Genomic DNA, 25985 nt, shown 5'->3' with positions numbered 1-25985 from the left:
TGGGTGGGATGGTGGAGCCAGTCATAGAGGAAAGAGAAGAGGAGGAAAAAGAACCAGTTGGAAGAAGGGGTATGGAATTGAGAAGTCTGATTGTAGACATGTTTCCTTTGAAGGACCTGTGGTGTTTCTCAAGCCTGCAGTTAGATCTAGGGATGGACAACGCCAGGATCTCTGGGGCAGGCAGAGCAAAGGAGCCCAAAGACCACCAGCCCCAGGAGGACAACCAGGAGACAGATGTGTCATGCAGAGCAGAGGAGAAACAAGCATCTAAAAAGAGGGATGCCAGCAACGTTAAACCCACTGACAAGCATACACTATGTAGGTACAAGGCTCTGTTGCTTCAGAATTGTGCAAGGAACAATCTGGACCTCAAGAGCCCACAGTCTAGCTGGAAGACAGATGTGTAATTAACAAGAGGCAGTATTACATATAAAAGTATATAACACCATGTGCCGGGCATCATTTTGCATATATACATATACGAGCTCATTGAACCCTCATGGCTCCCCTATGAAATAGGTACTGTTCCTGTCCTCCTTTTACACATGAGAAAGCAGACTCAGAGAGGTTTATGGCACTAGCCCAAGCACCAGACTCAGGATTCCAACCCACAGTCTGTCAGAACGCAGTGACTACATGGAGGAGCAGCATAGGGTGGGGGTGAAGCTCGCCCACCTGGTTTCCAGTGTCAGGTGAAACTCTAGTGCACGGGCTCCTAACCTTTGTAGTGCTGGGGACCCCCTGAGTGGTCTGGGGCCTCATCAATCAGGATAAAGTTTTTAAGTAGACAAAATAAAAGACGTAGGATTACAAGAGAAAACAATAATACCTAAATGATCATTGAAATATTTTAAAAATTAAGGCTTTGAAATGTTCAAGTAATAATGATGTACAAATGGTGTTAAGAAATCCCTACAGCAGCTATAATAGGAGAAGAAATTGCAATTGACATGAACTGTGGATGGATGTCTACGATTTGCACCAAAGGAAATGCTGGATGGTTGGAGTCCATGACAAAAAAGACGTGATTTTTTTTTTTCTCATTCAAGGTCATGGATCCCCTAAGTCTAGTGGGCTTACAGGGATTAATCGAGATCAAGATCATGTGAGTAAAACACTCACCCAGTGCCTACTTGGTGGAAAGTGCACAGTACGGGTCCCTGGGTAGCTCAGTAGTTGAGCACCTACCTTCAGCCCAGGGCGTGATCCTGGAGTCCTGGGATCGAGTCCTACATCAGGCTTCCCGCATGGAGCCTGCTTCTTCTGCCTATCTCTCTCCCTCTTTCTCTGTGTGTCTCTCATGAAAAATAAATTTTTTTAAGTGCACAATACATGTTAGCTTGTAAAATGTAGAAGGGGATAAGTAAAATGTGCGGTGTGTGGCTATATCGCTCATTCATTCAGCCCTGAAATATCAGGAGCAAAAGAACACCTCCCGTCCTCAGGCAGACAGGCACGTTGGCAGATGCGTGCACTGCATTATGAGAGGGATGGTGACAGAACAGTTCCAGGGCAGCTGCCCAGAGAGGCTAACTGTCCAGGTGGAGTTTGGAAGACAGATGCTTTCCGGGTGTCCAAGCTGGAGAAGTGGATTCCCTGCAGAAGTCTTGACATTTGCAGGGTGCCAAGGCATAAAAGTTGCACAGAAAATTCAGAAGACTCTAGGGCTTTTCATATAGCCTGAAGGCGGAGTACAAGTAAGGGAGGAGTATAAAAAGAAGAGGCTGGGGAAAGGGGTAGGATCAGGTCACACAGGGGCCTTTTGTGCCTCCTGGGAAAATGCACTGTGCTGGGGGGGGGGGGGGGGCTGGAAATTCCCAAATAGGGAAATGTTGTGATCCTATTTGGGCTTTCCAACACAGCATTGGAAGCTACAGGGACAGGTTGTTGGGGGGAGATGGGGAGGCTGGAGGTAGGGAGACCACACAGAGCCAGCTGTCATGGTTGAGGTGAGAGAGGGGTAAGGCCCAGCCCAAGATAGGAAGGATGATCGACTTAAGAAAAATTTAGGAGGTAAAGGCAGGAGAACATGGCGATCTCTCTGCACAGCAGCCAAGCATGATCTTTCCAACAAACACTATCATGCTGGGCTATTTGCTCAACTGTCTTGGGACAAATGAGAAACCATCCAGAAAAAAAGTTGGATCTTTATCTCACATTGTATACTGGGATAAATTCCAAGTGGATGCAAGATTTAAAGCTTTTTTTTTTTTTAAATGAAACTATTAACACAGGAGGGAGAAAATATGGGATATATTTTTGGTAGCCTCAGAGTGGAGATGGCCTTCCTAACCACAACTCAAAATTTAGAGGCCATATGATGAAAGCAAGATAATTTACATATAAATATAAACATCTTACGTAAATAAATCATAAGCAAAGTTGAAAGACAAGTGAGAAAACGGGAAAATATCCACAGCTCAGATCACAATGGGTTAACTCCAAATATTTATATAGATATATATATATTATATAGAAATATATAGAATATATTTATATCACATATAAATATACAGAAATATAGATAAATATATAATATATATATTATATGCAAAGAGTTCCTAAGGACTCAATTTTGTTAAAAAAGGCAATGATGCAAGGAAAAGATGAGCATGTGAGAAGGACACAGAATTCAAGGAAGAAGAAATCCAATGCCAATTCAACATGTAAAAGGATGCTCCCCTTCACCCAAAGTGAAGGAAATTCAAATTAAATCAGAATTGCGACACCATTATTTTTACCCATCAGACGGGCAAAAATAGATAAACGCTGGGAATACGCTCTTTTGGTGAGGGTGTGTGGAAAAAGGCACTCTTAGCCACTGCCGGTGGGCATTTAAAATGGTATGATGTTTATGAGTTAGGAAACATCCATCAAAATTATGAACACATGTACTCTTTTGATTCAGCAATTCTACTTTGGGGGATTTATCATATTAGATACGCTTGTACATGTGTAAATCAGCATGAGTACAAGGTTGTGCAGGGCAGTGGTATTTATATTAACCAAAAATTCCAAACAACTTAAATATTTACTAATAGGAGATAGAACAAATAAATTATGGTGTACTGTCGTAATCCTGTGTTAACAGCAAGGACCTTAGAACCATACCAGTGGGCTCAAATCCCAAGTCTTCTATTTAATAGCAGAGCCTCAGTTTCCTCATCTGTAAAAGGGACATAACAGCAACCCTGCCTAAGAGGACTATGGTGGGGCTGAAATGAATTCATGTGTGAGAAGAGCTTGAAACAATGTCTGGTACCTCCTGGTGCTATATAAAGTGTTGCCATTTCTATTAGACTGTATTTTGTCATCCATACAATGGAACACACGTGCTGCTGCACAAAAGAATGAGAAAACTTCCTATGGGCTTACCGGGAGAACTAAGAAGTACTGCTAGGCAAAAGAGTCACAACAAAACAGTTGTGCAGTATGCTATTTGGGGATGTGTGCCTTACAGAGGAGGGAAATAAAATATTTTTTGAATTTATTTATATATACAAGAAAAAACCCTGGGAGGATATGCAAAAAGACAAAATGGCAGTTACCTGTGGAGTTGTATGGGGCACTGTGTAGATGGGAGAAAGGGTAGGAAGGTGATCTGTCACAGAATAGTTTTCTGTATTTTACAGTTTGAATGATATAAATGATTTACATAGGAAAAGAATCAGTAGGAAGGCAAGCTGATGTTATGTCCCTTCTTGAAACTTTCACTGGCTCTCCATAGTTCTTAGAATAAAGGCCAAATCCCGGACCACAGCTGACAAAGCCTTCCATATCTGACCCCTTCCTGCCCCTCAGGCCCAGTGTTATCCGTCCTCCCCCTGGCCCTCCCTCCTGCCAGTGCTGTCGTACATGTGGTTTTGTGGGGTTATAAGGTCTCACCACCACCCCTAATTCTACACTTGCCTAGTGAATCCCCTACATATCCTTCAGTTGAAATGTTACTTCCTCAGGGAATTCTCCCTTAAACCTCCAAAATAGGTATTTTATTCTTAGTTCTCATTATAGCATGTTCCTTTCTTTCAGAGTACTAACATCAGTTATAAATAAATATTTGTTTGTGTGATTATTTGATTCATACCTGTCTCCTCCCACTACGTTACAAACTCTATGAGGGAAGGGGTGGTATCTGTTTTCACTGATTGGGGCACCCCAATGACCAGTGTAGAGACCAGCAGAAAGAAGGTGTGCTTAAATATGCTGCTATGGTTTGAATGTCTGTATCCCTCCAAATTCATATGGTGAAATCCTAACCCCTAAAGATGGATGATATTAGGGGGTGGGGCCTTTGGGAGGTGCTTAGGTCATGAGGGTGGAGCCCTCAAGAATGGGATTAGTGCCTTATAAAAGGGGCCCCAGTAGATCCCTTGCCCTGTCTACCATGTGATGATGCAGCAAGATGGAGCTGGCTAGGAACAAGGAAGAGAATCCTCCCAAGAAGGCAACCCTGCTGGCAACTTGACCTTGGGACTTCCTCAGCCTCCAGAGCTGAGAACAAGAAACTTCCATTGTTAATAAGCTACCCAGTTGGTGGTATTTTGTTATAGTAGCTGGAAAGGAGTAAGATATGTGTGTCAGATGAGTGGATAAAATAGATGCGGGGGTAGAGAGGATTCCCAGGTTCTAGCTGGGGTGATGGGGTGGTGCCATCTGCCAAGTACCACAGGAAGACCAGCAGGGCTGATAGGGAAAATAATGACTGCAGCCTAGACAGGCTGAGTGAGGTGTGCTTGGGACATTCAGGTGGAGATGCTGAGTAAACCTCATGAAACTAAAATCTGGTAAGTCTGGGCTGCAGACAGCAATGTGGCAGCCATGACTACTCAGAGTAGTGGTTGAACTATATAAGCACATGACCATTTGGGGAGCAGCAGAGCAAGAGGCAAGCCCAGGATAGAACTGTGGGGAAACCAACACATCAGGGGGATAGAGGAAAAAGAACTCCTGATGGAGGCGTGTGGGAAGGCATGGTCAGGGAAGCAGGTGAGCCAGAAGTGAGAGAGAGACTGGAAGCCCTCCGAGCAGAGCATTCCAAAGAGGAGTGACCAATGATGTCCAACATAGCAGAGAGTTCCAGCAGGATAAAGCCTGAGAGGGAGCCATTAGATTTGGTCAGGCAGATGTTGTTGGCAATTTTCAAGAGTGTTGCTTCTATGAAGAAGTGAGCGGCGCCAGGAGATACCCCATGGCAATGTTCTGAGGTGTGGGAGGTAGGTCATCAAATGCAGACAAGTGCCACTCACAGTTCTGTTCTGTTCCTGGGGTGATTTCAGGTGGTAAAGAGGTAAACATTTCATTTCTGATAGCTATGTATTTACAGTGTATTAAAAATACATCACCAGTGCACTGAATCCAGGATTTCATTGAGTAAAAATGTATTTTAGGAAAACAAATATATATATATTTTAAAAATATATATTAAACATTACATTATTTAAATATATCTTTATATTAATTACCAATATTAAATATATTAATAAATTAAATTAATTAAATCTATTTTAAGATTTTTCTTTATTTGAGAGAGTGTGAGCATGAGTAGGTAGAGGGGCAGAGGAGGGAGGGAGAAGCAGATTCCCTGCTAAGTTCAGAGTCCAACTTGGGACTCGATCCCAGAACCCTGAGATCTTGACCTGAGTCCCAGTCAAGTGCTCGCTTAATCCGCTGAGCCACCCAGGCACCCCGGAAACATATATTTTAGGAAAAAGAAATATCAGGAGATTTAAGGACATATATTCCAGACATAATACAGATGGCTCTGAAGATAAGGCACAAATTGTCATGCCCAAAGAACTGAAGTTTAAGAAATCTTGTTTGGCTAATGATTTTTAAAGATGCTTAGCTGTGAAGGGAAGATGAAAGAGACAGTGTAAGGCCAAGAGAAACTTTTTTTTTTTTTTTTTTTTTTTTTTTTTTAGAACGTGAAGACTTCAGCATCCTTCTCAGCTGAAAAGCCAGGAGTGGGGGGGGGGGGGAAGAGCTGAAAACCCAGGTAAACAAGTGACTGCTTGATGGTGCAAAGTTCCAGAGGACAGGAAGGGAGATGAGATAACCACACCACCACTTCCTCCAAGATAACAGGGAGGAATGTTAAGGATATAGGTGGGTGAAATAGTTTTGAGAGCAATGGGGAATGATGGAGGAAATGTCCCCTGTCCTGGGAATCTCTGTTTTCTCAGTTCTTGGCTGGGGAGGATAGTAAGTTTGATCAGGATGGTAAAGGCTCAGCACATGACTTCTTAGGGCAAGTGTGTAGCTGAGCTGACAAAAGATAGAACCCAACCATGATGGTGTTGAGAGCACAATTACAACAGGCCATGAAACTTTAGTGTCCCAAATCTGAATGACTTGAGACATTTCCCTTAGTAGTCCAACACTGGCTACTGGAACTGGACATGGACGCTGCTGGAAGGGACAAAGGGTGAAGCAAGCTTTTAGGAGCTAGTGAAAGGAAAGTTCTAGTAATTGGTAATAGTGGGACGAGCTGATTGGGAAGGAGAGGTAGTTGGAAAGAGTAGAGGTTCGGGTCACAGAAAGGGATGTAGGGGCTAAGGATCTGAGACAGCGGAGTTTTGGGGGATGGGGGTGGCCAAGACCAGCTGGCTGAAGACAAGAAGACATAGAAGTCACCGCAGTGGACACGCCCAAACTCCTAGAAGCTGGAGTGGGACGAGTGGTCTTCACTGGAAGCCTCTCTGGATATTGGCCAGAGTTGTAACAGAAATACTGAGTGCCAGGGGCCAAAGGCATCTATCTAGGATTATAAGGGAAGCAGCCAAGAGTGGTAGTAGTGATGAAAAGAAAAGGTGGAGGGAATGGTAAAGGAGAAAGCACTTTCACCAAGGGAGATGAAATATTATCTGGGGGCACCTGGGTGGTTCAGTGGTTGAGCCTTTGGCTCAGGTTGTGATCCCAGGGTCCTGGGATCAAGTCCCACATCAGGCTCCCCGCGGGGAGCCTGCTTCTCCCTCTACCCATGTCTCTGCCTCTCTGTCTCTCATGAATAAATAAATAAAGTCTTTAAAAAAATAAAGAAACATCGGTCTGGAAGAGACACTGGGGGCCTGGATAGCAATTGGGCGCTGAGCAGGAAGAGCAGCATCCATTAGAGGGAGCTTCAGGCAAAAATAGGAGGTCCTGGTGTTCTTTGAAAAGCTGGTTGTGGTGGTGGGGATGGGGTTCTAAAAAATATATGGCTGACCCTTGAACAACACAGGTTTCAAATGTGTGGGTTCACTTATATGGGGATTTTTTTCCGTGATAAATACAGAACAGTATCCTAAATGTGTTTTCTCTTCCTATGACTTTCTGAATAACATTTTCTTTGCTCTAGCTTATTTTATTGTAGGAATACAGGACATAACACATAGAACATACAAAATATGTGCTGATCAATTGTTTCACTGGTAAGGCTTCTGGTCAAGAGTAGGCTATGGGGATTTATGTTTTGGGGGGAGGCAAAAGTTATGCACGGGCATTAGGCTGTGCAGGGGGGCGGCATCCCTACCCTGCACATTGTTCAAGGGTCAACTGTAGTTCCAGAGAGCCAAAGGCAAGGACCTGGGAGGAAAGGAAACAGAAATTAAAAGGCAGGCTGGGGGACGAAAAGAATAGTGCAGAAAGAAGATGTCATGTTTCCTATGGTGGTGCCAAAGGACCACAGGAACAGAGGAGGGATGGGACCCCGCCTGAGCAGCTCCCAGCCGCCCCTAAGCCACAGAAAGCAGCAGGATCCTGCCTTTCAGGAAAACAGGGCTCCTGGCTGGGGGAGGTACCTATAGGAGAGCCGTCTTGCCTTGCGTAAAAATCCCATAGTCAGTTATTTCTGGAAAATGACAAGACTTCTAGGAAAGACAAGCCCCCTCCCAACCCTCAGTTGTTTTGATTTACAGGGAATATTTTCCCGCTGCTCTCTCCCTATTGACTTGCTGTCTGCAAAGCCCAGGTCCAAGGCTCGGGACCAGAGGTGAAAGCAGCCTTAGGAAATCTAGCCTGTTCACTTAAGTGTGGATAATTTCCCCCAAGTGAACAGCAGATGACAGCAAAGAGCCAGTAAGGAAGCGGAGGCTTCACAAGAACCCAGAAATGAAGAACAAATCGGATGATGTTTCTCCAGCGCTGTCACACATATCCCGCTGTATTACTATTACTTCCTCTCTTCTCCTCTCTTCCTCCTAGAAAGGGACTCCGTGTGGCAGGGAATCTCTGATCCCCTAGGACAAATGCTGGGCACATAGTAGGTGTTCAACAAATACATGTTGGGGGCAGCTGGAGGGGAGACTCCCAACTTCATGGGCTCAGGAGACAAGACACCTTGCCTTTTAGGACAACCAGGTGTGTGTGTGGGGTGGGGGGAGGTGGAAGCACTGGTCTGAGAGGGAACCTAGGCCAGGCTTTGATTTTTTGGCTCTGCTACTTAAGGCTGGGAACAAGGTACCTAACATTTCTGAGCTCTGGTTTTCTCTTCTGCAGAAGGGGCATTGTCCTTGTGGTGAGGAGACACACAAAACATGCCTAGCAGAGTATCTCGTATGCAGGAAACACTCAAGAAAAAGTTGGTATTTACTGGGGTTATTATTACCGGTAGAGTTTGTACAGCCTCTTCTCGGAGCCAAACATCAGAGGAGAGAAGAGAGAATCACCAACATTGAGAAAGAAGTTGGAATGAAGCCTTGGAATCCCTACTTCCTCTGCTTGGTTTCCCCAGACAGTGCACCAAGAGAGCCAACAGAAGGCCACAGTGACATCTAGCACTTCTAGAAGCTGCAGCTTCCCAGACTGTGGGTTCCTTGGGGTGGGAGTAGGGGGGTTGGAGGGATGGCTACTTGATATTTTCCATGTCAGAATCGTCCAGCTCAGCTACCTAATAGATTCTGATGGGCACCTCAGAGCACAGATAGGTCTAACTAGCAGCCATGCACCTTTGGCCAGAACTCGCCTCACATACCTCAGAAAGGGTGGCGGGGAGGGGGGTGGTTCTGGGGCTCTGAGACAGCTGTCTGGTTCTATTAAAACTCAGTGTACCCCTCAGACCTGGATATTATTAGGAAGCCATTTCCTTTGCCATAGGAGACAGATCTGAAGAAAAAAGGGTGCCTATCCCCTGGATATTGAGATTTTCCCTTAAAGCTTAGGGGAGGGATACAGTACTGTTAAAGCAGATTAAAAGGACCTAGATGATACATGATCTCTCAAAGACTAGACTGTTCATTAAGATAAGCTTGAATGTTCCACATAAAACCTTTTAAGCACAATTCTTAGAAACAGCTTAAATAAAACACTCCATATGCCTATAGAACACACACACACACACACACACACACACACACACACACACACACGGAAGTGCTTCTGACTTGGTGAGACCCCAAGTGGCTGCACAGGGTAAAAACAACCTCAAAGAATATACAACCAAGTCCTAAGAAAAGAACGCTGACAAAGCAGGGCACAGGGGGGCAAATCTCTCAAATGGCAGCAGACTCTACGCCAGGTTGACTGGTCCTTGAGGTGAGCTTATGCCAGAAGCTCTTGAGATTTGCCAGGATTTCTGAGTTAGAGGAAGCACAACTTCCAAACCATCTTCCAGTGGCTTCAAGGGCCCCTGTGGCTTCACGTCATTTTCAATGCTTAGAAATGAAGCCCTCGCTTCTTGAATTGAGGTGGGGGTGCTGGTCTCCCAGAAAAGGCACAACAGCCAACACAGTAGGGGGATCCAACATAGAAGGTCCAGCAACCATCTGCTAGAAGGGGATGCCTTCCAGGTTACAGGCCTCTCAGGAAGGTTAGAGCCCTGAGAAGGAGGGCTCTCATGACTCTTCTAGAAGGGATGGGAACTCCCCTTTCATCTACCACATACCAGAAGGGAGGGGATAATGTAAGGGTCATTGTGAGGTCACAAATAGTTCAGCTTCCTTCCTAAGCTGTCTCTACCAAGTTGGTGGTCTCTCCCTTGTGACGAACTCAAGGTTGTCAATGGTTTATTTTATACAGTGATTGCTGTTCCTTTACCTGTTTCTTCCCTCAATTCTATAACCCCAGAGCCCCCTGAACTTCTTGCCCCTCTCAGTATCTTCTTTGGTTCTGAGAGGATGGATATTATGAACAAAAGCACAAGGTCCCTCTCCTGAGATGGCTGAATACTTCCCTCTTCCCTTCCTAAGGTGCACCACGCTCCCCCATGGAGGATGTTTCTGAAAAGCCCCCAGACTCTAGGCAGGCCTTTTCCATTCCTGTTTTCCCATCCCCTGATGTGTGGCATAAGGCATCCTGCAGAAACCCCACCAGGCAGCAGCCCAAGATCCTGGTAGGCGCACCCGACACAATGCGAGTCCCCCAAACAGAAGGGAGTGGCTGGGTGTTGTGAGTGGCATGGATGTGTGTTTCAACTGGCCTTACCTCCTTTCCAAAGCAGGTAGATGGGCACCACGTAGAGCATAACATGCTGAATGTAGTAAATCTCCAATTCAAAGGGGAGCTGTAAGGACAGGAGGGAGAGAGGTGTTTCAGAGCAGGAAGCACTCATGTCAAGAGCTTCTGAGATGGCACACCTTTCCTCTATAGGACCCACACCTTAGCCACTACCATGCATTTCCAGTGTTCATCTCCCTTTACAGTGAGAGAAGAAAGAACAGAAGGAATATACCTTAGGACCTAGGCCGGCATCTTCCAAAGCATATTCAGCAGAGATGGCGCTTGAAAAATGTTCCGCTAAGACATCTGGTTATGATGGAAGAAACGCTGCGTCTACTAGATCCCCTGGAAGAGTCCCCATGTATCCTAGTGGCATATTGAGAATCTGGGTGGTTTCTACAACCACAGAACATACAATGGTTTAATTATTATTTCCCAAACTTAGTGGGTCAGTGCCTTTTCGTTCAAAATAAACACTCAGTGTTCTTCAGGATATACTGGAAGACACACAACCTTATGTCACTTCTTGCTCCTGGTGAGGAGGTGGTGGACGATTTCAAAGCTTATTTCTCCCTGACATGAAGAACATGTGGAGTAGGATTTATTATTCCCATTTTCCAGATTAAAAAAAAAAGTAGTTGCTTGGTCTGGCCTGGTTTAGATCCAAGAATGAAGAGTTTCCCTGCTGGATATTTGGGGTCTGTCCAGCGTTGGCCCTACTTTTGGGTGAAGACCAAGCAGCTGGGCCAGTTGTGACAGAGACTGCCAACAGGACAGCCCCACCCTCCCTCCATCCACCACATGGGCTCACTCACTGCCACTTCCCACAACTCTCTCAAAATGGAAGCTCTGGAATACCGAAGCAGAGTCTGGTTTCTACCTGGCATGGGGACCATGCACACGCCACACAGAGTTTGGCAGAGGGCAAGGAATGGAAACAGCTGGATGGCTAACTCAATTCTAGAGAGAGAGAGAGAGAGGGAGAGAGAGAAACAAACTTCAGCAGCTGGCAAGAGGCTTGGCATCTGGGGCTTACACAGCCTACAATACACACACACACACACACACACACCTCTATAAAGGGAAGCCCAGAGACAAGGACACCCAGGGGAAGGATCAGCTGCCTCCCTGTTCCCTATAAGGCAAACACAGAACCAAGACTGTGTGCTAATAACAACCCAAACCTGCCTCGTGCCAAAGACTAGAACCAAAAAGATGGCAGAGCTCCCGGAATGGGGACTGGGATGACTGTGAACCCTGAACAGAGATGCTGGTGCTGGCCCCTGAAAATAAAAACCCACACAGAAGGAAAATTTCCCACAGACACAGACGATGCTCAATGACTAGTTTACACTCACAGAGGGACACAAGATCCCAGAAAAAGAGATGAGGCTTCATGTGGCTCCGCAGACCATGCTGGAATCACTGGAAATGGTGTGACAATGGGCATTGCTGGCATGAGCTTTGGAGGTCTCAGAGGCTCGCATTAGAGCCCCACAGTAACAGGATCTGGGCTCCCCCTACCATCTGGAATCAGGTACTGCTGCACGCTTCTTCAACTGTTTCCATATCCAGGAACTACAGATGCCTCTCGAAAACCCCAGGAGGTGGGCAGGCCAAGTATCATTATCCTTATTTGACAGATGAGGAAACCGAGGCGCAAAAGGTTTAACAGGCTTGAGCGTGGTCACCCAGAAAGCAGGCAATGGGAAAAGGTCCCAGGAAGAAGGTTCAGTGCCCTGGTCATAATCCCATCCTCAGCTACCTAAGTAAGGGACCTGACCTCTCCCAGAAACAGGACTGGGGAGCCAGGCGGCTCTGCCCCAGCATGGAGTAGTGAACAGGGCTAAGGACCCCGTGGTGCCCAATGCCAACTGTGTCCTCAAGTAGTACCTCTACTTACCTCCCCGACTCTACCTGTTGTTCACCTCCCTGAAATCACAGCACCCGCTTGCTTCTCCCTCTGTTCCAGCCTTCCTGGCCTCCTGCACAGTGCACTCTTCACCCACAGGTCCAGTTTAACACTGTGGCTATGAGCACAAACTTGGGAGTCCATCACATCCATGTTTCTAGATGTCCTTATGCCCTTAACAGCCCTGGGGCCTCTGGCACATCACTTAACCTCTCAGCCCATTTCGGCACCGGCAAAATGAAAAAAATTACGTAGCTCTAAGATTGGTGTAATTTTTTATTATTTTTAGTATAACAAACGTGTATAGTACTTGTGTGCCTAGAACTAGTCAGTGCTTTCTTCTTTATCAGTTCGCCCAATGCTCATAGTAACTGTGCTGTTCCAATTATCTTCAGGTATGAGAAACTGAGGCACAGAGAGGTTTGCTAAGTTCACCCAGCTCATGTGGTGACAGAACCAGGATCCAACCCCAGAAAATCTGGCTGTAGAGTTTATAGTATTGGCCGGCACCCTGTGCTACTCCCCTGCTCCCTCTTCTCCTAAAAAAGCCTGACAGCACTGTTACCAGTGGGTGTGTAGTAACCCTCCACATGGGAGCTGGGCCCAGACCTTCCCTGTTCACATGCTCCTCCTCACCTTTTTGGTCTGCTCTGGCCCACTGTGACCCCAGGCCCCACATCATGCTGTGGCCAGGACTGGCCTATGACACAGGCCTCTCAGTTCCACATCCAGGCTCTTGTCACCACTGGCCCTCCATGACTCTGTAGGCACCCTGGTCACAAATCTTAGGGTGGCCAGGAGGCTGCCCTCCAGAAACATTTTACTTCCTCGGAGGGCTGCCTCACCCCCTATTCCAAGAGTTCCCTATCTTGGAAAGCCATGGAGAGTATAAAACTAGGTGTGGGCACTACTGCCAGCCCCAGGCAAAGGAGGAAATGTGGGGCAACAGGGAGAGAAAGGGAGGGAGGAGATGAAAGAGAAGAGGGCAGCAGAAGAAAAAACAGCCAAGTGGCAGGAAGAAAGGACCCAGAATGGGAGCAAGAATCTATCCCTCATCATTTAATAACAATACTTAATACTTCAGCACCACGTGCTGGGTTACACGCTTTTACATGTACTATCTCACTTAATTATCACGGTTTCTGAGAAGCAAGAACAAGGATCCTCCCCATTTGACAGATAAGGAACCTGAGGCACAGAGTTGTGAAATGACATCCAAAGCAGAGATGGAGCGGGGAGCCTGGGTGGCTCAGTCTGTTGAGAGTCTAACTCTTAGTTTCAGCTCAGGTCACAATCTCAGGGTCATGAGACCAAGCCCCACTTCAGGCCCTGAGCTCAGCAGGAAGTTTGCTTGGGATTCTCTCTCTCCCTCTGCACCTGCACACTCTCTCCCTCTCTCTCGAATAAATAAAATCTTTTAGAAAAAAGAGATGGGGCAAGGATGGGGGTAAAGGACATTCAGCATTGAAGAAGAAAACAGATAGTTTTCTTTACTGAACATTGGATCTGCCCTGAGTCCTCAAAACTTTTTCACAGAGCCTCCCCAACCCTCTTTCCCCCATTTCACAACACAGCCTGTTAAGTTCCATACTTCCCCCCGGAAGAAGTTCCACTTGGCTGATTCATTTATGCCCTGCAGAGCTCACATGTGGAGTGAGCTACTCTAACATACAGATCCTGGTTCCTTTTTAGCTAGAAGATTCCTAAGGTTTCAGACCAAAAGGCCTACATCATTGCCACTGAAAGTCAAAAATCACTAGCAATGTTTAAAACTACATGGGTCTTTAGCTTCCCTCCAAGTCATTTTTTTTTTTTTACTCAAAAGAGCAGATGGATAAAGCCCACCAGGCCTCTGGGCTCAGACTGTGTAAAAATATGAGGGGCATGGACTCTGTCCATGGTAAGAGTGTGACCTCCTTCCTCCCTGTGCGCAGCTCTGCCAGCTGCACCATCATGTTCTGCCATGGAGACGAGACAGCCCATCATGCCCTCCATCCCTGGTCATCCCAGTCACCATAAAAAACCCCAAACTCGTGGGATCCCTGGGTGGCGCAGTGGTTTGGCGCCTGCCTTTGGCCCGGGGCGTGATCCTGGAGACCCGGGATCGAATCCCACATCAGGCTCCCAGTGCATGGAGCCTGCTTCTCCCTCTGCCTGTGTCTCTGCCTCTCTCTCTCTCTCTGTGACTATCATAAATAAATAAAAATTAAAAAAAAAACCCAAACTCGGAGTGCCTGGATGGCTCAGTTGGTGAAGCAACCAACTCTTGGTTTCAGTTCGGGTTGTGACCTCAGGATTGTGGTATCGAGCCCCACATTGGACTCCACGCTCACCACAGAGTCTGCTTGGGATTCTCTCCCTCTCTACCTGCTTGCATGTGTGGTCCCACATGTGGAAGGAAGGAAGGAAGGAAGGAAGGAAGGAAGGAAGGAAGGAAGGAAGGAAGGAGGGGAGGGAGGGAGGGAGGGAGGGAAAGAGGGAGGAACAAGTGAACGAATGAATGAATGAATAAATAAATTCTTAAAAAAAAGCCCCAAACTCCCAGATCACCACCCAAAACCTGAATTCTAATGCCCCCTAATCCGACCTCACCTCCCACTTTCCCTCAGTTCTAGAAACTCGTGCAGCCTATCCTCTGGAACTTGCAGACTATTCTTTAGCAAAATCCTCTATATCCTCAAACTGTCCTCTGAGCAGTCCCTTCACCTTCTTTAACAAAAACCTGGTTCCCTTCCCCCTGAGGACACTGCCATCCCCACAGCCCTCTCACATGCCGGGTGGTTTTCCCCCCATGTTGCCTTGTGCCACGAAGCTGGGAGGGGTCCTGTCTGTTCCTCTCTGCTGCTTCTACATTGCTGGCTCTTCCACAAACATCCTCGCTGCTTCCTTTCTCACCCCTCCCCTGATTTCAACGACATGCCCTTGGACTCTGCCACCAACCACTCTTCTTGCTGCTGTCACCTACAGACCCTCTGCCTGCGCATTCTCCTTTGTCCTTGAGGACTCTGCCTCTTGCCCCCCTTGCCATTTCTTTCCAGCTCTCCTGTGTGAAAATTCCTGTGTTCTCAATAGTTTGTGCTAGCCTGTCACATACCCCACTCTCTAACCACCACCTCCTACCTAGCCAACTCACCTACCTCATGTCCCTCTTCCAACTCCATGGCCCCTATGGTCCACTGATCCCACCACCTTTTACTGCCTCTCACTGACCTCCCAGCCTGACTTCTACACTTGCCCGTCAGTCCCTTTGCCATATTCCCAACCCTCCAGACACTCTCTCCCCCTCTATCTTACTTGCCTTGCAAAGCCACATTGCTGGTTAAATCCGATTCTCTGCCTTCATGTCCCTATACCTGGGCAAATGAGTGTGGCTGTAGAACAATACATATGAAGCAATGCTGCTGACCCTTGAAATTCGTGACTGCAAATGTGGAGCAGGCCCTTAATGCTACCCTATCATCCAAATCCATTCATGCTCCTCCCTCCTGGACAACTATATCACAACTTATCCCAAGTTCCCCAAACCTACCCTCTACCCTTCTCAAGCTGATGATATGGCTTCCTCTTCCATTTGGAAGGAAAAGAGTGACAGTAAAAGGATGTCCACAAGCTCCTACCTCCATGGGTCCCTCCTCTCTGTACCCAGCCCCACAGCTGCCTTTTTGTTCTGCTTTTAGGAATCCCCCACCACCACACAGTAGACTGGCCAAGGCTAGTCCCCTCATGTGTGGGCTAGATCCTATCCTCTCTTGCCTACTCAAAGGACATCACACCTGCAACTTTCCCTTTTTTTCACTGGATCATTGCCATCAGAAAACAAGTAAGTTAGAAATATCTTTTATCGGAAGAAACAAAAAAATCTTGCCCCCGCTTCTCCCTAGCCCTTGTGACATCTCTGTGCAAACTTTAAATAGCCACCCTGTACTCAGCCCCATACCAGGGTGTCAGGAAGAGTTTTGGCACCTGTGTAGTTAACAACATACTGGTCCTGACCGATTTTTGGGCCTCATCTTACCTGACCCCTCACAGTGGCATCTGACGCAGTGATCATTCTCTGGCCCTTAATACACTTTCTGCACTAGGCTTCTAGGATACCATTTTCTATTCTTCCCCTAGCTCAGTAACTCCCTTTCTTTTTTTCTTTTTTTCTTTTTGTTTTTCTTTTGTTTTGTTTTGTAAAGATTTATTTATTTTATTTAAGAGAGGGAGCACAAGCATGGGGGTGGGGGGAGTGGGGAGTAGCAGAGGGAGAAGGAGAGAGAATCCTTGGGCAGACTCTCCTCTGAGCACAGAGCCTGACACGGAGCTCATTTCCAGGATCTTAAGATATGACCTAAGCCAAAATCAAGAGTTAGACACTTAACCGACTGAGCCACCGAGGCACCCCAGTGACTCCCTTTCTCAACCCCCTTTACTGGATCTTCCTTCTGTTCCTCATATTGGATGGTCCCAGAACCAAGTCCTTGGCTCTCTTTTCTAGCTACTCGCACTCCCTATATAATCTTATCCAGGCTCCTGGCTCTCAATGCCATCTGGATACTGATGACTTCCAAACGAATATGTCCAGCCTAGAGTCAGGCTGCTGAGATTGAAATTTTAGCCCCAACCTTTGGCTACACTGTACCTTTGGCCAAATCAAATTAATCTTGCTGACCTCTACTTGGCTCCTTTGTAAAATGGGGATGATAATAATGTCTATCTCATTGAGTTGTAGTAAAGTTATGTGAGGTAATGCATGTAGAGTTCTTGGCCCAGCGCTGGCATACTATGCTAGCTGTTGTGATCACCCTCCTTGTCCACATCAGTCCAGTCAGGAAGTGGTAAAGACAAGATCTCGATTCCAGCCAATAAAACTCAATGTCATGCCTCTGTGGGTCAAAAGCTGGAATTCTTCTTATCTCATCACACTGCCTTAGCAAGAGCCTCCAGCAAGAGATGATAGGTAGCCTTTGAGCTTGTCCCATAGCCCTAAGTCACACATCAGTGTATCTATCAGATGACTACCAGGATAACTTTTAGCTTCTCAATGTGATTCATTCTTTTTGACCTATCTCTAGGTGAAAGTTTCTCCCTGGAGACTTATTTCTTTTTAAAAAATACTTTATTTATTTACTTATTTGAGAGAGAGACCGCTCACAACTAGGGGAAGCAGCAGAGGGAGAGGAAAAAGCAGGCTCCCCACCAAGCCGAGAGCCTGACACAAGGCTCAATCCCAGGACCCCAGGATCATAACCTGAGCTGAAGGGAGATGCTTCACCAACTAAACCACCCAGACATTTATTTCTCAAAGGAATATCAATACCGCACTCCTCTTCTTACCCATGACAGTCCTATTCTTACTCTCATCCAATCAACACACAAAAAAACACTGACTGAGACATTCCTAGGTGGCAGGAAATGTGCTTGGCTCTGGATATATAGTAATGATGAAAACACAGTCCCTGCCCTGCAAGACTTCATAGTCTAGTCAAGGAGGCTAATGGGTAAAGGGATGAGCTCAGTGTAGCAAAAGATATGGAAAACCCTGTAGATCAAGCATGGGATCTGCTTTGATTTTTCTTTGAAAGTGAGGGAGAGATGTGCCTGGGTGACTCAGTTGGTTGATTATCCGAGTCTTGATTTTGGCTCAGGTCATGATCTCAGTCAGGGTCGTGAGACTAAACCCCATATCAGGCCCCAAGTTCAGCAGGAAGTCTGCTTGGGATTCTTTCTCTCCTTCTCCCTCTGATCCTCCCCCCATACTCGCTCTGTCTCTCATAAATAAATAAATTTTTTTAATTAAAAAAAAGAAAGTGAGGGAGAGTCCTGTATGATGTGTAGTTGTGAGGAGCTCCCACTGGTGTCCATGTGCAAGGGGATGCGAATGGAGGCAGGGAAACCAGTTAGGGGATGGCAACAAGAATGTCTAAATCCAGCTTGAGGCAGAGGCAGCAAGAGAAGTGAGGATGGGCAGCTGTGAGAGAAAGTAAGGGAGTTGAATCACCAAGACTTGGACAAATTGGATAGGAGGAAAGAAGTCAAGGATGAACCTGGGACTGAGAGCCTAGATGGCCAGTGGGATGCTGAGGCTTCTCAAGTTGGGGTCTGCGGTCAAGGAAGCATGACTGAAGGAGACAAGGTACAGGAAGAGCAGCTAGGCTCATCCTGAGTTCGTGAGGCCAGTGTGCTAGCCTGGTAGAGAGACTCCGATGTCAGTAAGAGAGTGAGGCTACATCTCAAGGAGGCTGGGGAGTTGAAAGGCAAATGATACACATGTGCAACTGTCTGTTACAATATACACACGCATGGTATAAAACCACCAGCATGGAATAGTAAGAAGATGAAACTCTAAGATGCAGAGAAATGCTAGTATTTTCTTTAAGCAAGCACCCCCCGACCATCTACACACTCCACTTTGCAGACCCCTGGTCCAGAATCCTCTCAGCAGGAGCGTGTGGGTGGAGAGGGATGGATATTGGAACCCCCGGCTAGTATCAACAGAGAAGTAACTGGGAAGAATGGGGCAGACTCAAACCTATTAATAGGGTAGGGGAAGGAGCCAGCATAAGAGGAAGAAGTTGCGGAAGCAGGGCAGGCAGAAGGCACTGGACAGTAAGGGGTCCTACAGCAGACACGGAGTGGGACCCATAGCACAAGAAAAGGATTACCTTGGGCTCCTGGAGATGAGGAAGGAAAGACAAGCCAAAATGAGATAACCATATGAAGGCGGGGTGTGCTAGAAGTCCAGGGAGCTCCCAGCTTCGGAGCTCATGCTACACAGTAAGAGATTTGGCATTACCAGAAGAGTCCATGGCTGATGATGAGGTGCAGAGTAAGAACAGGTGATTACAAAGGGAGGACCCTGGTCTAAGCTTAGCCCCAGACTGCAGAATCCCAAAAGAAATCAGAGAATCAGAAAAGATAACTGCTTATGGTCTGAATATTTGTGTCCCTCCCATGAATTCATGCCCTGATGTGATAGGTATTAGGAGGTGGGGCGTTAGGGGCTGATTAGGTCATGAGGGTGGAGCCCTTGTGAATGGGATCAGTGCCCCTAGAAGAAGTCCCAGAGGGGGCCCTAGCCCCTTCCACCCTAGGAGGACACAGCAAGGAGCCTGTGGTCCAGAAGATGGCCCTCACCCAACCACTATGGCACCCCAGTCTCAGACTTCCAGCCTCCACAACTGGGAGAAATATATCTGTTATAGAAGCTACTTAGCCTGTGATGTTTTGTTATGGCAGCTTGAACAGACCAAAACAATAACCCGTCTCCTTTAGCAGGGGAAGGGAAGGGTAAAGGACGCAACCCACTCTTACTGATGCCTTGGTAATGTTCCTTTTTTAAATGTTTTTTTTCTTTTTTTAAAATTTTTTATTTATTTATGATAGTCACAGAGAGAGAGAGAGAGGCAGAGACATAGGCAGAGGGAGAAGCAGGCTCCATGCACCGGGAGCCCGACGTGGGATTCGATCCTGGGTCTCCAGGATCGCGCCCTGGGCCAAAGGCAGGCGCTAAACCGCTGCGCCACCCAGGGATCCCTTTGGTAATGTTCCTGCCATCTGAGTTTGGCCTTGGAACACTTCGTCTTCATTAACTGACCACAGACCTCTACTGTGGTCTATGGGTGCCACAAACTCCTTGGGACTAAATACCACTTGTTAAAGGAGCCACAAAAGGAATACCCACAACCTAAAATAAACCACAATATACTCATGGAACACAATACCCTGCTGCCATTGAAAACAATAAGGTGCCATGAGAAAATGGTCTGGCAAATCCAGAATATGGAAGAGTCTATGAAACAACTGGCCCAGATTCGTCAAAATTACAATGCCATGAGCAAAGAAGTGGGGGACTGTTCAAAGATTTTAAAAAATAAACAAAAACTGAAGAGATAGGATAGTCAAAAACAATCTTGAAACCTGACTGGATCCTGACTATAAAAAATAAAATTTAAGACACTGGAATTTGGAACAAATTGGGGAGATTTCAATTATAAACTGATTATCAGGTAAAATAGACAGTATTATAGAATTGTTGATAATTTTCTTGAGTGTGATCACAGTATTGTGACTGTACAAAGGCCCTTCTTTATTTTTCAGTTCTGCAGGCTGAAGTATTTAGAAGTGAAGTGTCAGGATGTTTGCCATTTTTTTTTTTTTTTTTAAGATTCAGCGCACTTACTTAGAAGCAGTTGTGGTGGAAACAGAAAATGGAAAACTGTTAGTTGTTAAATCTAGCTGGGGGACATGTGGTCATTATTCACTATACTATCATTTCAACTCCTTAGTAATGAAAATTCCCACAGTAAGAAGTTGGGAAACTTTAAAAATTTAAATAAACTTAAATGACGTAATTTGTATCACCTAATATGGCAGAAATCCTAAGATATGTTAATGGGAAGGGAAAACAAGATGCATTCATTTTGGAGATCAAGTGGTCAATATTTACCAAAATTTTTAAATACCCGTTCACTTTGACTCACTTTTAGTAATTGATACTAACAGAGATGCTTGTATTCACACACAGAGCTGTATGTGTAAAGATGTTCAATGCAACGTTATTTCTAATAACAAAAAGTAAACCAAATGTCCATTAGTGGGAAAGTCATCAAAAAATACTCTTGAGGACAAATTATGCAACCATTTACAAAAAAAAAAGGAGGTACAACCATTTGTCTGTAAAACTGAGCAAATCTTGGGGCACCTGAGTGGCACAGTCAGTTGAGCAATCCGACTCTTGATTTTGGCTCAGGTCATGATTTCATGGTCATGAGACCAGCCCCATGCACTGAGCTCCATGCTCAGTGCAGAGTCTGCTTAAGAATCTCTCCCTCTCCCTCTGCCCCTCCCTCCAAAAAATGAATGAATGAATGAATGAATGAATGAATAAATAAATAAATAAATAAATAAATAAGTCTTTCAAATAAACTGAGCAGGGGCACCTAGGTGGCTCACTTGGTTAAGTGTCTGCCTTAAGCTCAGGTCATGATACCGGAGGCCTGGGTTTAAGCCCCATGTCAGGCTTCCTGTTCAGCAGAGAGTCTGCTTCTCCCTCTCCCTCTCCCTCCACCCCCACCCCCATACTCTCTCTCAAATAAATAAAACCTATAAAAATATCTTAAAAATGAACAAATCCACATTATACAAACCATGATTCTTTTTGTAGAAGAAAAAGGACAAATTAGTATTTGTGCTTTTAGGTGTATGTAAAATGCACAGGGAAAAGCCTGGGAAGATATTTAACAAACTGGGCTGGGGGACAGGGTTGGGGAGGAGAGGTTGGGATAGGGAAGACCTTGACTTTGGATTCAATAGACTTGTATAGTTGGAGCTTTCTAACAAATGAACATACTCATTTATTAAGCATGTAGCTAAAAGTTTTTAAAAGTCAAAGAAAGGGTCAAAAAGGAACATACCAGACTGTTGGCAGCAATTACCTCTGTGGAGTGGGAGGGGAGAATATTCATGTTACAGTCTCCTTATCTCTGCACTGCAGGAATCCTTAACCAGGAGGATGCATTCAGCTATTAGGAATGATTAGTGCAAATTTTTCTAGTTTCTACAAACTCCCTCTCTCAGAGTATCTGAGCATGTAAAGAAATTAACACATAACGGGAGAGGGGTGTTGTGTGTCTACAGACCCCCTGCCAAAATCCTTCATTCTCATTCTATCTTCCCTTATGACTCCACCTCTGGCCCCAGTAAGGACAGTTGCCTACAACCCTACCAGGCACAGGGTTTTCCATCTTAGTCTTATAGTCTGATGTAGAGAGAATGACAGGTGGGTGGGAGACTGGTCCTTCCTTTTGGAGTCCAAACCCTATCAGGGCTCCTCTAGACTTCCTCCTTTGTACTCAGAGCCCTCAGGAGAGCAGAACAGAGTTGTGGTTATCGGTAGCTGCCCCTGGGAAGCTCTCTGATGTCAGAACAAAATATTTTCAATCCATGAAAGATGCCATTTGCTCTGGTGGCCCAGCTACTTGTGGAAGTACATTTTGGGGTGTGAGATACAGCAGCCTAGAGCTACCTTCCTTGGCCAGGCAAGCCCTTAATAGAACTTCTACTAAAGTGGCAATTTGGGGTCAGTCAGCCATTGGGTATGCTGCAAGGCATCACTTAGCAATTCCCTTTATCCAAGATGAAAATGATACCCATTAGCTCTTCTGCTACCTCTTAACAGACTCAGGAATTAGTTAGGAGGGGAGTTAGGACTTAGGAATTGGGAGGAAGAGGTGAAGGAGGAAGATAATGATGCTCATAATGGCTTATATATTTACTAACTTTTATGGGCTAAATCATGCTCCCTTCCCGAATTCATATGTTAAAGTACTAACCTCCCCCCTCCCTGTACCTCACATTGTGATGTCTTTGAAGACAGGGCCTTTCAAGAGGGAAGTAAGATAAAATGAGGTCCAATAGATGGGGCCTAGCCTAATGCCTGCTGTCCTTCCTCATAAGAAGAGGAAATTAAGACAGACACAAGAGGAAAGACCATGGGAAGACAGCCGAAGAAGATCGCCATATACAAGCCAAAGAGAGAGGCCCTCAGAAGAAACTAACACTATTGACACTTTGATCTTAGACTTCTAGGCCCCCAAACTACGAGGGAGTAAGTTTCTATTGCTTAAGCCACCCAGTCTATGGTATTCGCCATGACAGTCCAAGCAAAAGCAAATGAAGACCCTGACCAACCATATACTATTGAACTCCTTCCGTTTCCTACTTATAACATAGCTCCTATCGCTATTCTCCAGTTTTAAGAGGAGGAAATTGGGGCAGCCCGGGTGGCCCAGCGGTTTAGCACTGCCTTCAGCCCAGAGCTTGATCCTGGAGACCCGGGATTGAGTCCCACGTTGGGCTCCCTGCATGGAGCCTGCTTCTCCCTCTGCCTGTGTCTGTGCGCCCCCCACCCCTCTCATGAACAAATACATAAAATCTTTAAAAAAAAAAAAAAAAGAGGAGGAAATTGAGGCACAGAGAGTTTTTTTGGTAATAGTGAGACACTAGGAATGACCGAACTCCCATCTTAAAGAGAATGGAGAAAGACACTGTGGCCTATTCATAGGATGGAATGTTACACCACAGTGAAAATATAACCACAGTTATATTCAGTAACAGGGATGAATCTTAGTAATATGTTGTTAAAGAAAACAAGCAAATCCTAGAAGACTATATATAATATAATAACATTTTAATGAAGGTCAAAAAAAACCCAGCTAAAATATATAATATCATTTTTATAAGGGTAAAAAACAACTAAAATTAAATAATATTTTATTTAGGAATATATTAATATATATGTGTGTGTGTATATATATACACATGCGCGCATATATATGTATGCATATATACATATATATATATGAGAAAGATAAAATGTTTCAAAAACTGGAAAGGAATAAAAACCAAAATTCAGATGAGTGGTTCCATCAAGGTGGGCAAGGAGGTAGGGAGCAGGATGGGGAAGCACATATAGCTTAATTCTGTATTATCAGTGTGACTAGCTCCTGGGTTGGGTTCAGAACAGCTGCTTATTATGTTACGCATGAATAAAGAAATGCACCCATGAAGAAAATTAAAACAGGCCATGCACAGACCAGTGGTAGAGTCTGCTAGAGTTAAGGACTATAAATATGATTGTTCCCATTGTGTGCATCCCAGGTGGCTTTAGAAAGAAAAGGGGGTGGGGGCTCAATCAAATAACTTGCCCCAGGTGTCCAGGCTTACTAAATGGCTAAGCCAGGATAGGAACCCAGGAAACCTGGCTCCAGAATGCATGACCTTGACTGCTGTCACCTGTTTATACTCCAGGCTATTCGCCTGACAGAAAAGAAGTAGGGTCTACTGTGAAACCTGAAGGCCTTATCCTACCTAGCTACCATGATACGGCACTAGGCATTCCAAGGGACCCAGGGGGCCCTGAAGTCACTAAACCCACATTGACTACTTCTTCAGACTGAGCCAAAGCTGGAATTTCATGTGGAAAAAGGGAGAGAAACTCTGAATACACAGGAAGGTACTTGGGGACCTGCAAGTCCAGCCCTGGACACATTACTTGATTTTTTACTCAAAGACAGAAAGCAAATATTTATGCAGCTCTCTCTAGAGAACTCAGAGAAAAGGCTAAGAAGAAAAATTGTTCCAAGGCCCACAGAGGAGCCTGGGCAGCCACAAGTCAAAGGGCAAGCAGCTGGTATGTGGGGTCCAACGTGCACCCTGCAGTATGACTTACCCGGGGCTGGCCTTCTTCGTTTAGGTACTATAACTAGGGTCTCCATGAGGGCCTTTAGTGCCACTGACAGGACCAAGGTGTCATTCCCCCCTGACGTGGCTGACAGATGCCACCTGGAATATGTAAGCCATTTAGAGTGGGAAGTACAAGAGGAAAGGTAGCCTAGGGTACCATTTGTCTATATTTTAGTGCCCACATGGGACTTGGGCATAAGTTGGCTTGGAATCAGACCAACTCCATGCTAGCAATAGAGCAAAGAAGGGGTGAAAAAGCAGCTGAGACTTGGCTCTCAGCCCAGTCAAAACAGCTCCAAGACACCCAGCCCTCCACACACCCCTCCACCACTAACTGAGGAAGGAGTGTGCTTAGTATTCTAATCTTAGGGGCTCTTGCTTGAAGGCAGCCAGTGAGCCAGGCAGCCATTTATAAGACAGGCCTCCCTGTCCTGCTGCCTCTAACATCTCCCCCTAACCAGGCCCATTGCCTCCGTTATGAGGAGGAGCCAGGTTCATGAACCCCTAAGTCAAGGGATGGCAAATGTCACATGTCCCCTAGAGGCCACCAGAGATGGTACTTGACCATCTCCTGACAGGAGTAGACTTTGCTCACTTCTCTCCCTACTTCTCTCTTCTGTTTAGCTAGCTCTTCCCAGGTTCTGGGCCTGCTACAAGGTTGTCTACCAGCACTGAAGGATAACAAACTGGCTTGTAGCAGCTCCTGGCTAATCCAGCACACAGAGAACACACAGATTCTTTATTTTCATCACAGATTTCTAGAGAGAAAATCCTCTTTGGACCTACTGGGATGAGGCCCAGCATTCTGTATTTTAACAAAGCTCCCTGAGGAAATCTGGATGGAGGAGCATTTAACCTAGCCTTGGAGAAATACTAGTAGGCCAGGCTCCAAAAGTCTAAGTGGTAGGTGTGAAACTCAGAATAGTTTCTCATAGAAATGACTGGTAGTTCCCTGGAAAATGTACTGATAAGGATAGAGACAGGACCAATGTTTGAAACAACAATAAAGATAACAAGAACAGTAATGATAATTAATAATTACTGGTACACAGTACTTAATTCTCTACCAGGCACTGTCCTAAGTACTTGGTACGTTATTAACAAATACAACAGCTATATCAGATCATTGTTATAATCTCCATTTTTCAGAAGAGGTCACTGAAGCAGAGATGAAGCAACTGCCCCAAGGTTAGTTACAGAGCCCGGATATAAACCAGGCAGTCTAACTCCAGAGTTCACATTCTTAACCTCTGACCTACCTTGTCTTGACGTGTGCTGAGGTCCCTTATAGTACAGAGGCAGCCCTTGACTTTGAAACTTAACTTTCAAATGACTCAAATCCATGATGGTTTGATCCCCTGCTATTGAAATGTCCGGTCTTCCATCCCTACCATGTGATCCCAGACCTAGAATATTCTAATTATACTGCCAT

The 25985-nt window shown here is 45.6% G+C and overlaps 1 protein-coding gene across 13 annotated transcripts in view; it reads right to left on the bottom strand.

The window, feature by feature from the left end:
- TMEM164 (transmembrane protein 164) overlaps positions 1-25985 on the bottom strand; it is a 170754-nt gene that overhangs the window by 26299 nt on the left and 118470 nt on the right. For all 13 annotated transcript variants that reach the window (XM_072743859.1, XM_072743860.1, XM_026014834.2 and 10 more), the window contains one exon: positions 10399-10477. In XM_072743859.1, coding sequence (XP_072599960.1) covers positions 10399-10477 — 79 coding nt within the window. The remainder of the gene's footprint in view (positions 1-10398; positions 10478-25985) is intronic.

The sequence above is a fragment of the Vulpes vulpes genome, chromosome X (genome assembly GCF_048418805.1).
Source record: "Vulpes vulpes isolate BD-2025 chromosome X, VulVul3, whole genome shotgun sequence".
Taxonomy (NCBI): domain Eukaryota; kingdom Metazoa; phylum Chordata; class Mammalia; order Carnivora; family Canidae; genus Vulpes; species Vulpes vulpes.
Note: the sequence above shows the minus strand (reverse complement) of the source record. Positions and strands in the feature narration are given on the sequence as shown.